This window comes from Rhinoderma darwinii, chromosome 3 (assembly GCF_050947455.1).
Source record: "Rhinoderma darwinii isolate aRhiDar2 chromosome 3, aRhiDar2.hap1, whole genome shotgun sequence".
Classification (NCBI taxonomy): Eukaryota; Metazoa; Chordata; class Amphibia; order Anura; family Rhinodermatidae; genus Rhinoderma; species Rhinoderma darwinii.
The window spans coordinates 233,427,149-233,441,885 of NC_134689.1; the positions used below are offsets into that span (position 1 = coordinate 233,427,149).

Here is a 14,737-nt window from a genome sequence, read left to right on the forward strand (position 1 = left end):
AATATTGCGGTCTTTCTGCAACGGAATTAGTTGCGGAAAATCCGCAGAAAATACAGTAGCAGCAAAGTGGATGAGATAAAACAAATCTCATCCACACAATGCGTAAATACTGAGCAGACAGAACGCTCAGAAATTGACATGCGGTGCGTAATTTTATTTTGCAGCATGTCAAATATATTTGCGTATACACTGCTTATTTCTTGCTGGTTTTCCCCATTGAATTCAATGGGGAGGTAAATCCCACAACAAATAGCAGTTGTTGCTTGTTTTGTGGTGGGTTCGCAGCGATCCCACCGCAAAAAACAGAACTCAGAAAAAAATAAATCTCAAACTTACCCAAAAGTCTGTGTTCTTCCCTCCAGCGCGGCTCCTGGGATGACGTTTCATCCCATGTGACCACTGCAGCCAATCACAGGCTGTAGCAGAAGTCACATGGGATGAAACATCATCCCAGGAGGCCGGCCTGGATGACGTCAGAGGGCCAGCCTCCTGGGATGACGCTTCATCCCATGTGACCCCCGCTGCAGCCAATCACAGGTTTCAGTGTTCTCCTGGGATGAAACATCATCCAAGGAGGCCGGCCGGCTAAGTGCTGCAGTTTTCCACAGCAGACATTCCGGGTGAAAAACTGCACCACAGTGCAGTTTTTCACCCGAAATTACCTGCAGCATAGAGGGCGGATACGCTGCATGCTTTTACGACGTGTATCTGCCCCGTGTGAACTCAGCCTAAGGTTGACTTAGAGAAGGAGTCTTTATAGATATACAGACCAATTGGTACAAATGGATATTTTAGAAAGCTTTAGGCCTCATTCACACGGCAGGGTTTCCCGGCCGAGTGCCGGCCGTTCATAAATCGGCCGGCACCCGGCTGCATTAGGAATAATAGACCCCTAATGGGGCTATTCACACGACCGATTTTTTGACGGCCGGAAAATCCGGCCGTCAAAAAATAGGACATGCTCTATCTTTGCCCGGACACCCGGCCGCCCGGCTCCCATAGAAGTCTATGGGGCCGGGTATTACACGGCCATCACCGGAATGTGTTCCGAGTGATGGCCGGGTTTCCCGGCGCTTGCGCTCTATCTCCTCCTCCTCACAGCGCAGAGTGCATGTGAGGAGGAGGAGTTGATGCCATTCTGACGAATGGCATCGCTGTACACTGTGTTGCAGGGCCGGGGTGTACAGCAGGTGGAGGGAGCGCTGCGCTGGCTCCCTTCCCCTGCTTGTTAAAAGCACCCTGGCTCGGCGACACCTTCGATGGCGCCGCTAGTAGTAGTAGCAGCAGCTGCTGCGGCTGCGGCTGCTACTACTGTAGCGACGCCACTATAGCAGAGCAGGGAGGTATCTCCCCGCTCTGCTATGTGCTAGCCGCACTTTAGCTCCTTGAAGGAGCGGAATCCCCGTGTTTTCGGGGATTCCGCTCCTGGACAGAGCGCTTGATGTCTCTGTCCATATCTGGGCAGTGACATCAGGGGAAACTCCTGAAGCGGAATCCCCGAACTCATGGGGATTCCCCTTCAGGAGCTGCCGCTGATGTCACTGTCCGGATCTGCCCGGCCCGGCACGGATGCATAACTTTATGCAAACCGGCCGGGCAAAATGGCCGATTTTACCGGCCGACACTCGGGCTCGGGAACGACCCGGTCGTGTGAATCCCGCCCTACAGATCGGCTACCTTTTTTTTGTTTTTTAAAATTGCATTCTACAGATTTTCAGGTAAAAATAATTTCTACAGTGGTTCTTTACTAAAAATGTTGTAATGTTTTGCTTGTTCCTCCTGCATGTGTTTATGTTATGAATGCTCAGGAAAGAAGATAGACTGATTGAAGATCTAGCCATCAGTGCACCATGCTGACGGATTTGACTGGGAACATGAAAGAGCAGCCTGCAATGTTTATGAACATTTAGGCTGCACAACCAAACGTAAACAACATTTCTAATAAAGATCTATTTGGGAAATTATTTTTACAACCAAATCATTAAAAATGCAATAAAGAAAAAAAAAAAAAAAAACATTCAAAGGTGTCCATAGCCTTTCTGTCATGTCCGTGGCAACAGGCCGTCAGGTTCACTCTCCTCCTGATGGCCGCAGGCATGGGTCTGCGAGCGCTGGCCCCAGTCTCCTCCTCAGGAAACGCCAGCGCTCACTTCCACTCACCTCGGTAGGGTGCGCGTGCACGCTCTTGCCCGCTCTTAAAAGAGCAGCACGTGCACCGGACTTTAATGTGTAATCAGCCCATGAGTGCCCTGGACTATAAGGGTATGTTCACACGAGGTCATTACGTCCGTAATTGACGGACGTACACTACCGTTCAAAAGTTTGCGGTCACCCAGAAAATTTTGTGTTTTCCATGAAAACTCACACTTATATTTATCAAATGAGTTGCAAAATGACTAGAAAATATAGTCAAGACATTGACAAGGTTAGAAATAATGATTTTTATTTGAAATAATAATTTTCTCCTTCAAACTTTGCTTTCGTCAAAGAATGCTCCATTTGCAGCAATTACAGCATTGCAGACCTTTGGCATTCTAGCTGTTAATTTGCTGAGGTAATCGGGAGAAATTTCACCCCATGCTTCCAGAAGCCCCTCCCACAAGTTGGATTGGCTTGATGGGCACTTCTTGCGTACCATACGGTCAAGCTGCTCCCACAACAGCTCTATGGGGTTGAGATCTGGTGACTGCGCTGGCCACTCCATTACAGATAGAATACCAGCTGCCTGCTTCTTCCCTAAATAGTTCTTGCATAATTTGGAGGTGTGCTTTGGGTCATTGTCCTGTTGTAGGATGAAATTGGCTCCAATCAAGCGCTGTCCACAGGGTTTGGCATGGCGTTGCAAAATGGAGTGATAGCCTTCCTTATTCAAAATCCCTTTTACCTTGTACAAATCTCCCACTTTACCAGCACCAAAGCAACCCTAGACCATCACATTACCTCCACCATGCTTGACAGATGGCGTCAGGCACTCTTCCAGCATCTTTTCAGTTGTTCTGCGTCTGACAAATGTTCTTCTGTGTGATCCAAACACCTCAAACTTCGATTCGTCTGTCCATAACACTTTTTTCCAATCTTCCTCTGTCCAATGTCTGTGTGCTTTTGCCCATATTAATCTTTTCCTTTTATTAGCCAGTCTCAGATATGGCTTTTTCTTTGCCACTCTGCCCTGAAGGCCAGCATCCCGGAGTCGCCTCTTCACTGTAGACGTTGACACTGGCGTTTTGCGGGTACTATTTAATGAAGCTGCCAGTTGAGGACCTGTGAGGCGTCTATTTCTCAAACTAGAGACCCTAATGTACTTGTCTTGTTGCTCAGTTGTGCAGCGGGGCCTCCCACTTCTCTTTCTACTCTGGTTAGAGCCTGTTTGTGCTGTCCTCTGAAGGGAGTAGTACACACCATTGTAGGAAATCTTCAGTTTCTTGGCAATTTCTCGCATGGAATAGCCTTCATTTCTAAGAACAAGAATAGACTGTCGAGTTTCACATGAAAGCTCTCTTTTTCTAGCCATTTTCAGAGTTTAATCGGACCCACAAATGTAATGCTCCAGATTCTCAACTAGCTCAAAGGAAGGTCAGTTTTATAGCTCCTCTAAACAGCAAAACTGTTTACAGCGGTGCTAACATAATTGCACAAGGGTTTTCAAGTGTTTTCTAATCATCCATTAGCCTTCTAACACAGTTAGCAAACACAATGTACCATTAGAACACTGGAGTGATGGTTGCTGGAAATGGGCCTCTATACACCTATGTAGATATTGCATTAAAAATCAGACGTTTTCAGCGAGAATAGTCATTTAGCACATTAACAATGCATAGAGTGTATTTCTGATTAATTTAATGTTATCTTCATTGAAAAAAACTGTGCTTTTCTTTCAAAAATAAGGAAATTTCTAAGTGACCCTAAACTTTTGAACGGTAGTGTATTTCGGCCGCAAGTACCGGACCGAACACAGTGCAGGGAGCCAGGCTCCTAGCATCATAGTTATGTACGATGCTAGGAGTCCCTGCCTCGCTGCGGGACAACTGTCTCGTACTGAAAACATGATTACAGTACGGGACAGTTGTCCGGCAGCGAGGCAGGGACTCCTAGCATCGTACATAACTATGATGCTAGGAGCCCGGCTCCCTGCACTGTGTTCGGTCCGGTACTTGCGGCCGAAATACGTCCGTCAATTACGGACGTAATGACCTTGTGTGAACATACCCTAAGAGGGGCCCAGCCCCTTGCTTCGATGCCTGAGCGTTGTTTGTCATATCCTAGTTTGTCTAAGAAAATGGTGTCCCAGTGTTTTCCAGTTCCCAGTGTTTCCTGTATCCTGTATCCCGTGCTATCCTGGTAAAGTGCCGTGCTGTGTTGTAGTCATGCTGTGTTGTAGTCCCAGCCAAGCCTACCTTGCTACTGTCCGAGCTGCCACAGGTACCCTATACGAACTATAGACTGAGACCTGCGCCCTGTTGGCCAACTGCCATACCGCCAAAGCGTTACGGCCCAGTGGGTCAACGAACCCTACGTGACAGTACGCTCAGGCCATGGACCCCGCTGGTCGATCCAAGACCAAGATGATGTCACAAGAGATGCGGACGTATATGCTGGACCTCCGGTCTCGACAGGACCAACTCCTCCAGGCCTTAAACATTCTCACACGTCAGCAGGAAGCACGAGCTGCCGTTCCTCCTACTATACCTCCTGACAGTACTGATCGTCTGACTACACCTCCTTGCAGTGTTGATCCTCGTTTTTCTTTGCCACTTCCTGACCACAATGATGGAGACGCAGGTACCTTTCGTGGATTTTTGAATCAGTGCCAGATCCACTTCAGCCTGTATTCTAGGGCATTTTCGTCTGATGGCGCAAGGGTCGCTTTCATCATTTCTCTTCTTATTGGCAAGGCTCTTGCATGGGCGAACCCTATCTGGGAGAGACAAGGACCAGTGACATTTCGCACTGTGTTTGAGGAGCCTGGACGAGTCTCGTCTGCAGCGGCTTCCTTGCTGAACTTACGCCAAGGAGACATCTCTGTGGGCCATTACGCCATCCACTTCCGCACCCTGGCGGGAGAGCTTTTGTGGAACAATGAGGCCCTGGTGGCTACATTCTGGCATGGACTGTCTCCTAAAATTAAGAATGAACTTGCCGCTCGAGACCTGCCGTCTAACCTGGATGACCTCATCCTTCTGGCTGCCCGGATTGATAGAAGGCTCCGAGAACGGCTCCAAGAGGTTCGTCGGGAGGGAGGTCTTCCTAGTCCGGTCCTTACCTTGCAGTAGTCCCTGCGTCCTCAGATGCCGATCCTCCTAAGGAGTCTGTGAGGATGGATCAATGTAAGCTATCTACCCAGGAGAGACAACGCAGACGCACTTCGGGACTCTTTATTGCGCCTCCGAGACCATTTTGTGCTTCTGTGTCCCCAAAAGCCACAAAGCCTAGAGTTGGTAGGAAAGAAAACCTTGGGCAAAGAAGGACTCCCGTCTAAATTATCCATACCCGTGACCATAGTATCCAGTGAGAAAACGCCTCAGGTCTCTGCGTATCTGGACTCTGGATCCGCTGCTAATTTCATTTGTAGAGACCTGGTGGATCTTCTTCAATTACCCACTACCCCTCTGGAGAGACTGTTGATGGTTGCATCGGTAAATGAACTACCTCTGCCAGACCCAGTTATAGCGGTGACCAAGCCGCTGAGGCTATAAGTAGGGGCTTTCCACTCCGAACTTCTATCGTTCTATGTCCTATCCAAGGCCGTTAACCCTGTGCTGCTGGGCCTGCCTTGGTTCCGACTGCATGCCCCAGTCCTGGACTGGAACTCTGGAGAGGTTCCCCAGTGGGCCCCGAGTGTCACAGCCGATGCTTGGTTCAGATTAGTTAGGCTCAGCCTCCTCTGCCTCGGTCATTGGCAGGATTGCCTGGTCATTATGCTGCATTTTCGGAAGTCTTCAGCAAAAGGGAGGCGGAGACACTGCCCCCACACTGGGCGTATGACTGTCCTATCGAGCTGATACCTGGTGCATCCCTTCCCCGTGGTAGGATATATCCTCTCTCCTTGCCAGAGACTCTGTCCATGTCCGCCTATGTTAAAGTGAACTTGGAGAGGGGCTTCATATGGAAGACTTCCTACCCGACAGGAGCCGGGTTCTTCTTCGTCAAAAAGAAGGATGGCTCCCTGCGTCCTTGTATTGACTACAGGGTTCTCAACCAAATCACGGTGAAAAATAAGTATCTGTTGCCACTAATCTCTGAGTTGTTCGATCGTATACGTGGTGCCAAGGTTTTTCAAAACTAGACCTGCGTGGAGCTTACAACCTAATCCGGATTCGCTGGGGTGACGAGTGGAAGACTGCATTTAACACCCGTGATGGACACTATGAGTATCTAGTAATGCCCTTGGGCCTGTGTAATGCTCCCACGGTCTTCCAGGAGTTCGTTAATTACATTTTCCGTGACTTCCTCTATGTTTGTGTTGTGGTCTATCTTGATGACGTCTTGATTTTTTCTCCAGATCCTATGACTCATCAGAGAGATGTCCGTCAAGTTTTGCTGCGGTTAAGGGAGAATCATCTGTAGGCCAAGTTGGAGAAGTGCGTGTTTTAAAAGGATGCTCTACCCTTCCTGGCTACATTGTCTCGAATAGAGGTCTCAAGATGGATCCTGAAAAGGTCAAGTCCGTCTTTGAATGGCCACGCTCTCTAGGCTTGAGGGCCATACAGCGCTTTCTTGGATTCACCAATTTTTACAGAAAGTTTATTCCAAACTTCTCCTCACTGACATCTCCTATCTCTAACCTCACTAAGAAGGGCATGAACGCCAAGGTGTGGTCTCTTGAGGCAGAGTCCGCATTCAATAGCCTGAAGAGTGCTTTCACGTCAGCCTCTATCCTCCATCATCCAGATGTTTCTCTACAGTTCTCGTTGGAGGTGGAGGCATCCTCTGTCGGGGCTGGTGCACTCCTGTTCCAGAATGGTTCCAAGGGCAAGTCAAGGGTATGTGGATATTTCTCTAAGCTCTTCACTTCCGCAGAACGCAACTACTCAATTGGGGATCGGGAGTTACTGGCCATCAAATTGGCCCTGGAGCAGTCGAGACATCTACTAGAGGGCGCAGCTCATCCCATCCTGATTTTTACGGACCACAAGAACCTCACCTATCTTCAGACGGCCCAACGGCTGAACCCTCATCAGGCCAGGTGGTCACTGTTCTTTACAAGGTTCCAGTTTGAGCTCCATTATCGTCTGGCCGACAAGAATGTGAGGGCCGATGCCTTGTCCAGGTCTTTTGAGACAGAAGACACCATGGAAATTCCACAGAACATTATTGATATGTCTTGCATTGTCTCTGTCAATCCCCTGCAAGTTGGGGACATTCCCCCAGGGAGGACTTTTGTGCGCCTGGCTGACTGAGGGAGAATCCTCCGCTGGGGACACTTCTCTAGACTGGCAGGTCATGCGGGGACCCGTAAGACCCGGGATCTAATTACCCATCATTTCTGGTGGCCCACGCTGCCCAAGGACATTATGGACTTTGTTTCTACCTGCTCAGTGTGTGCAGCTAACAAGGTCGCTCACTCCAGACCTGCTGGCCTGCTCCAGCCATTGTCTGTGCCCGATGCTCCCTGGCAGCAAATAGCGATGGACTTTATCACTGACCTGCCTCTCTCTGCTGGATTCAGTGCTGTCTGGGTGGTGGTGGATCGATTTTCGAAGATGGCTGTAATGATGGGGGTAGGGAAACGGACAAGTGAGCCCTAATCTACCCACCACTCTGTCCCTGCCTACTTGCAACGACCCGCCCTAGGCGACGGGGTGCAACTGGGCGGCGGTCCCTATGCTCAGTAAGTGCACGAGACAAACAGACAAGGGTACACAAAGCTAAGGGAAATGGGGCAGTTGCCCACGGCAACACCGTGAGCAACAAGAGAGGTGAACGAGCCAAGTCAAACCAGGAGTGAACGAGGTACCACACGCAGAGCAGGAGAGTAGTCAGTAAGCCAGGGTCAGTATGGAGCAGGATCAAATAGATAGAAGCTGTAGCTGGGCCAGGTAACCACATGAGAAGAATCACAAGCAAAGGAGGAACAGGAAAGGCAGGTATAAATAGACAGAGGGCGGGAGCTAGCTCAGTCTGGCCAGGCTGCGATAGGTTCTCCCGCTCCTAAGCCTGCCATCCTGAGTGGTGGAAGATGGAGTCAGTCTCAGAGACATAGACTCAGGTGCAGACTGATTACCTATGTGCGTATACACAGAAGTTGTGCCTGGCAGATCCTTTACAATGGCCCACTTCGTTTCTCTGACCGGTCTTCCTTTTGCTCCTCAACTGGCCAAGCTGTTCATCCAACACAACTTCCGCCTGCACGGCTTGCCACTGCATATTGTGTCTGATCGGGGGGTTCAGTTCACCTCGAAGTTCTGGAGAGCCCTCTGCGGACTCCTTGGTGTAAAGTTGGAATTTTCCTCGGCCTACCATCCTCGGTCCAACGGTCAGGTCGAGAGGATCAATCAGATCTTGGAAAACTACTTACGCCACTTCATCTCCAAGCAGCATTATGACTGGGTGCAGTTGCTCCCGTGGGCTGAATTCTCTTACAATAATCACACTAGCGAGTCCACACAGAAGACACTGTTCTTTATTGTCTATGGCCAACACCCACGAATTCCTCTCCCGGTGCCTGATACGTCCGAGGTACCAGCTGCTGACACGGCTTTTAGGGACTTTCTGTAGATCTTGCAGCAGACTCAATTCTCCATCCTGCTGGCGGTCGACCGCATGAAACGGAAGGCGGACACAAGGAAAAAAGAACCTCCTCAGTTTCCTCCTGGCATGAAGGTCTGGCTGTCCTCCAGGAATATTCGACTGAGGGTGCCGTCGTACAAATTTGCTCCCAGGTTCCTCGGACCCTTCGAGATCCTGCAGCAGATCAACCCTGTCACCTACAAGCTTCGGCCGCCTCCTACCCTCAGGATCCCCAACTCCCTCCATGTCTCTCTCCTGAAACCAGTGGTTTTGAACCGCTTTACCAAGACTCCTAGCCCTGCGGTTGCCTCCAGCAGCCCTTTAGACACCTTCCAGGTTAAGGAGATCTTGGACACCAAGAGAGTGAGAGGAAAGACTTTTTATTTTGTGGATTGGAGGGGGTTTGGTCCTGAAGAGAGGTCCTGGGAGCCAGAGGAGATCCTCAATGCTCCTACCCTTCTGAAGAAGTTTCTCTCTCGCTCTGGCCCCAAGAAGAGGGGGGATACTGTCATGTCCGTGGCTGCGGGCCATCAGGTTCAATCTCCTCCTTACGGCCGTAGCCATGGCTCTGCGAGCGCTGGCCCCAGTCTCCTCGGGAGACACCAGCGCTCACTTCCACTCACCTAGGCCGGGTCCCGTAGGGTGCGCGCGCTTGCTCGTGCCCGCTCTTAAAGCGGCAGCGCGCGCACCGGACTTTAATGTGTAATCAGCCCATGAGTGCCCTGGACTATAAGAGGGACCCAGCCCCTTGCTTCGATGCCTGAGCATTGTTTGTCGTATCCTAGTTTGTCTAAGGAAATGGTCTCCTAGTGTTTTCCAGTTCCCAGTGTTTCCTGTATCCTGTATCCTGTGCTATCCTGGTCAAGTGCCGTGCTGTGCTGTAGTCATGCTGTGCTGTATTCCATGCCTGTCCTGCTACTCCACGCCTGACGTCTACCCGCTGCCTAGTCCCAGCCAAGCCTGCCTTGCTACTGTCCGAGCTGCCACAGGTACCCTGTACGAACTATAGACTGTGACCTGCGCCCTGTTGGCCAGCTGCCATACCGCCAAGGTGGTACGGCCCAGTGGGTCCACGAACCCTGCGTGACACTTTCATTACTGATCTTTTCCTTTTATGGTGGGAGGGATAATATGCTAGAGGATTCTCGTCTCCGTGGCTCCCGTATACAGAATGGCCGCCAGCGCTGCAGTAGGAGACAAAGCATCCTGCTCGTCTCCATGGCTCCCGCATGCAGAACAGCGGCCGCTCGGCATACGGGATTCATGAAGACAAGCAGGACTCTTTGTCTCCTACTGCAGAGTTATGAGCTGCCAGCAGCATAGACTGTCCTTGCTGCAGTGGCGTAACAACCGCCGTGGCAGCAGTAGCGCCATACAGCCCCCTCTGTAGAGAACGCCACACAGTCCCCCCTGTAGATAACACCACACAGTCCCCCCTGTAGATAACGCCACACAGTCCCCCCTGTAGATAACGCCACACAGTCCCCCTGTAGATAACGCCACACAGTCCCCCCTGTAGATAACGCCACACAGTCCCCCCTGTAGATAACGCCACACAGTCCCCCTGTAGATAATGCCACACAGTCCCCCTGTAGATAACGCCACACAGTCCCCCCTGTAGATAATGCCACACAGACCCCCTGTAGATAACGCCACACAGTCCCCGTGTAGATAACGCCACCCAGTCCCCGCTGTAGATAACGCCACACAGTCCCCCTGTATATAACGCCACACAGTCCCCCCTGTAGATAACGCCACACAGTCCCCCCTGTAGATAACGCCACACAGTCCTCCCTGTAGATAACGCCACACAGTCCTCCCTGTAGATAACGCCACACAGTCCCCCTGTACATAACGCCACACAGTCCCCCCTGTAGATAACGCCACACAGACCCCCCTGTAGATAACGCCACACAGTCCCCCTGTAGATAACGCCACACAGTCCCCCCTGTAGATAACGCCACACAGTCCCCCTGTAGATAACGCCACACAGTCCCCCCTGTAGATAACGCCACACAGTCCCCCCTGTAGATAACGCCACACAGTCCCACCTGTAGATAACGCCACACAGTCCCCGTGTAGATAACGCCACACAGTCCCCGTGTAGATAACGCCACACAGACCCCCCTGTAGATAACGCCACACAGTCCCCCCTGTAGATAACGCCATACAGTCCCCCTCTGTAGATATATACAAAGGGGGCTGTATGGCGTTATCTACAGGGGGGCTGTATGGCGTTATCTACAGGGGGGCTGTATGGCGTTATCTACAGGGGGGCTGTAAAAAAGGCACTATCTACAAGGGGGGGGGGGTTGTGTGACTCCCAGGGGAGGGGGGCCCCAGTCAAAAGTTTGCTATGGGGCCCAGTCTTTCCTAGTTACGCCCCTGCCTTGCTGCTATTATTAGCAGGAACTGTAATACAAGTTATTTAGAACAATGATTAGTCTGCACACTCCTGCACTATAATAGTTTTTCAGTGAAAGTGGACGTACGCTTTAATTATTTTTTTCTTGTACACTGGATAGCCGGAAACACCTGATCTGCAGCGGCTTCTGCATTCGTGAACTCCTCACTAAATATGAGAACTGTGTTCAGGGATTTTTGGGACAGGGAACTGATGTTCCAGACAATCTCCACCCAATCACTGCTTTCCTGAGTCTATTTCCGTTGTAACACACGCTGACTTTTGAAGGACTAGAGCAGGCCAAATCATCCTCAGTCCAGCCAATGCCCAGATGGCACAGGCTTCTTTAGGACCCTTCCCCATATTCCTGTGCAGTTATTTTAGTATCAGTAGCTGCATAGGTATTCTTCTGTTGCTATTTGATTCTTGCTATTTGACCTGGCCTGATCTCTGACTCTATCTGTTTGCCACCTGTCTAGCGTTGTGCCTGAACACTGCCAGCCCTGATCTTGGTCCGTCTGACTACATATTTTGCAAGCTGAATTTGTCCCACATCTTGGTGTCTTCTGCTGTTCTTTATCAGCTGTTGCTAACAGACACTACTCCTGGGCTAGCGACCTGCGATGTCCCGATCCCTGTATAGGGGATAAAGGGTGAATTGGGAAATACCTTAGATTTCAGTCCTGGGTTTAGCCCAAAGCCAAATCAGTAGCAACCCAGTGATCCACATGTGCTCCAGCTGGTGTAAACATAACAAATTACAATTTAAGATCTTTTGTAGCCTAAACCATATATACTACAAATTTATGCAATATTTCTAATTAAAGGGGTTTTCTCACTTAGCACATTTATCCCCTATCCACAGGGATAGTTCACAAATGTATGAACGCTGAGGCCCCACCACTGGAACCCCCACTAATCACTAGAATGGGGGTCCCAATCCCCGTTCCTTCTCACTGCACAATCGCAGTGAGGAGAATTTTGAATGGGTTAGGTGCCGCACATGTATGCTACCGCTCCATTCAATGTCTATGGGGATGACGAAAATAGCCGAGCAAAATAAAGAAGCACCTTTTGGATTTTGCAGCCGCCTTTTTATTAGTATGATTATCAGGCATCATTTTATGCTTGCAGATGCATCAAGGTGCCAAAATATAAGAAACAATATTCAAAACTACTACCCTCAAGTAAATACATTTAGACGGGTAGTGAGCATTTAGACCCCTCAGGTGTTTCATTTAATTTATCAGAGTGAAAAATTACATGTTTTCCGATAATATTAATTTACTGTTAAAATTTATTTAATTTAGGCCTCATGCACACGACCATATTGGTTTTGTGGGCCGCAAAACCACGTGTCCATTGCAAAACAAAAAGCCTTTGTTGTGCATCTGTGTATCATCCGGACTCACGGATCCACAACAATTCACCAGTAGTGCTGAATCCCAAAATCCGGGCCATCAAATGACTTGTCCTGACTTTTTGTGGTGGGGATTTGCGAGCCCCGCATTGATCCATGTAAATCCTATCCTTTAAATTTATTCGCAAAAATACGGATAAATTGTAGTCGCAAATATACGATCGTGTGCATGAGGCCTAATTCAGACAACTCAATATCTATTAAGCTATTCCTCCTGTATACTGCAATACCTATTATGTGGTTGTAATCTGCTGCATGAGCACATGGTAAGGCTCAGAAAGAGCAAGGACAACACCCCATAAGGCAGTCATTTAGGGGTGTAGTAAGCATTTTGTCCTTACACTACAGACTGTTCTAGCATAGCCATAAAGCTGGTCATACACATAAGATAGCTGCCAAAAAGTAGGGGGTGGACAGCAGCATAACCTTCAAAATATTTTTTTCTCAGGCAAAATAGTACAGCACTACTTTGCCTAAATAAAATAATTTTGAAGGTTATGCTGAAGTCTACCACCTAGTTCTTGGCAACTATACGATGATAGATTGGGACTGATCCATCCTGGATGGACTTTGCATTAAAATAGAAGGGACTGCTGTGCTGCTTTCAACCCCATTTCTGTTTTACACATAAGATAGCTGTCGTCCAAACGCTTATTTGCAAATATTTTCCCCAACCTTGACCAATCATGTATGTTTATTAAATAGGGGAGAGGAGGATATCCTGCTACCTGTGGCAGCGGCTCGTCTCCCAGCAGAACAAACAATTGGCATGTTGAAATCCAACATGGCTGATCCTTGTTTAAAAGGGTTATCCAGGATTAGAAAAAACATGTATGCTTTCATGCAGATAATAATACGTCAAAGGACGTTATACGCCGAGACAGACGCACATCCGCGCATTGTGGAACTGATGCAGCTAGAAATCTCTGCCACTGCATAAGAATCACTCTTTTCATGGCTCCAACGCAAATGAAGCCTCCCATTGAAGAAGCTAAATGGCCTTATCTCCCCTGAAGAATTTTGGCCACAAGGAAACGCGTCAGAAGAATGCATAACACTGGTTGTCTGGATTTATAAAAAGGAATAACGAGGTTTCCCAGTCTCCAGCTATAGGAACGGAATGGACTCTGTTACATCACAAAACGGGTAGGGGGGTTGATCACCCCAAATACAGCAATACCTACTCTTTTGAAAAACCTCTTTCGTATATATTAAAACTACTTGGAGCTCTATATGTATTTTGTAAAAACATGGTTATAACCTGCGCAAATTGGCATCTAATAACCACACAGAATGTTATTTTTCCCTTGCAATAGGGAGTATATCCTTATTTTAAAAGATTGTCTTTTGTGTATTTGCTTGCACACTTTTGAAAAATAATGAGTAAAAGTTTTATTTTATCAAACTCTATTTCTACTCCAGTGATTTGCTTTCATGCAGAAACAGTGTCATACCTGTCCATGTGTTGTCTGGTATTGCAGCTGTGGATAGGTGTGGCACTGTATTTGGATGGAAGCAGCCATGTTTTTCTAATTCTGGACAGCCCTTTTAATTCTCATGGTCACCATATAACAAAAATGAATTTGATATGTATACCTAAGATAGATAGATAGATAGATAGATAGATAGATAGATAGATAGATAGATAGATAGATAGATAGATAGATAGATAGATGATAGATAGATAGATAGATAGATAGATAGATAGATAGATAGATAGATAGATAGATAGATAGATAGATAGATAGATAGATAGATAGATAGATAGATAGATAGAGTAAGCATGCATGAACAAAACAGTGATTCACTGTGCAATATATGAAGTAAGTAATGCCCAAACATTGTCTTTCTATTTACCTATGTTCTATGTCTTGTAGTGTTCCTGGACTTGCCGTGCTGCCCAATCTACTTGTTCTGGATCTAAGTTACAATGCAATTGAACAAATGGAACCATTTAAAGCCTGTACCCAACTTGCCCATTTCAATGTATCTTATAATAAAATTAAAAGTATTAAGGATCTGCCAGCACTTGCAAACCTAACACGGTTGCATTTAAACTCCAATAAGGTAATGCTCAATTCTCAATAAAAAAAATGGTATCACATGTGCACATAACACCAGCCTCACCAGCTGTTGTTGTTCCACATATATGTACTGTATATTTTTACATATTTGGAATACAATTA

General features: G+C 48.1%; 1 protein-coding gene across 1 annotated transcript in view; it reads left to right on the forward strand.

Moving 5' to 3' along the window:
- Positions 1-14,737, forward strand: part of LOC142749454 (uncharacterized) — a 168,645-nt gene that overhangs the window by 58,906 nt on the left and 95,002 nt on the right. The window contains exon 5 of the mRNA XM_075857511.1: positions 14,429-14,618. Coding sequence (XP_075713626.1) covers positions 14,429-14,618 — 190 coding nt within the window. The remainder of the gene's footprint in view (positions 1-14,428; positions 14,619-14,737) is intronic.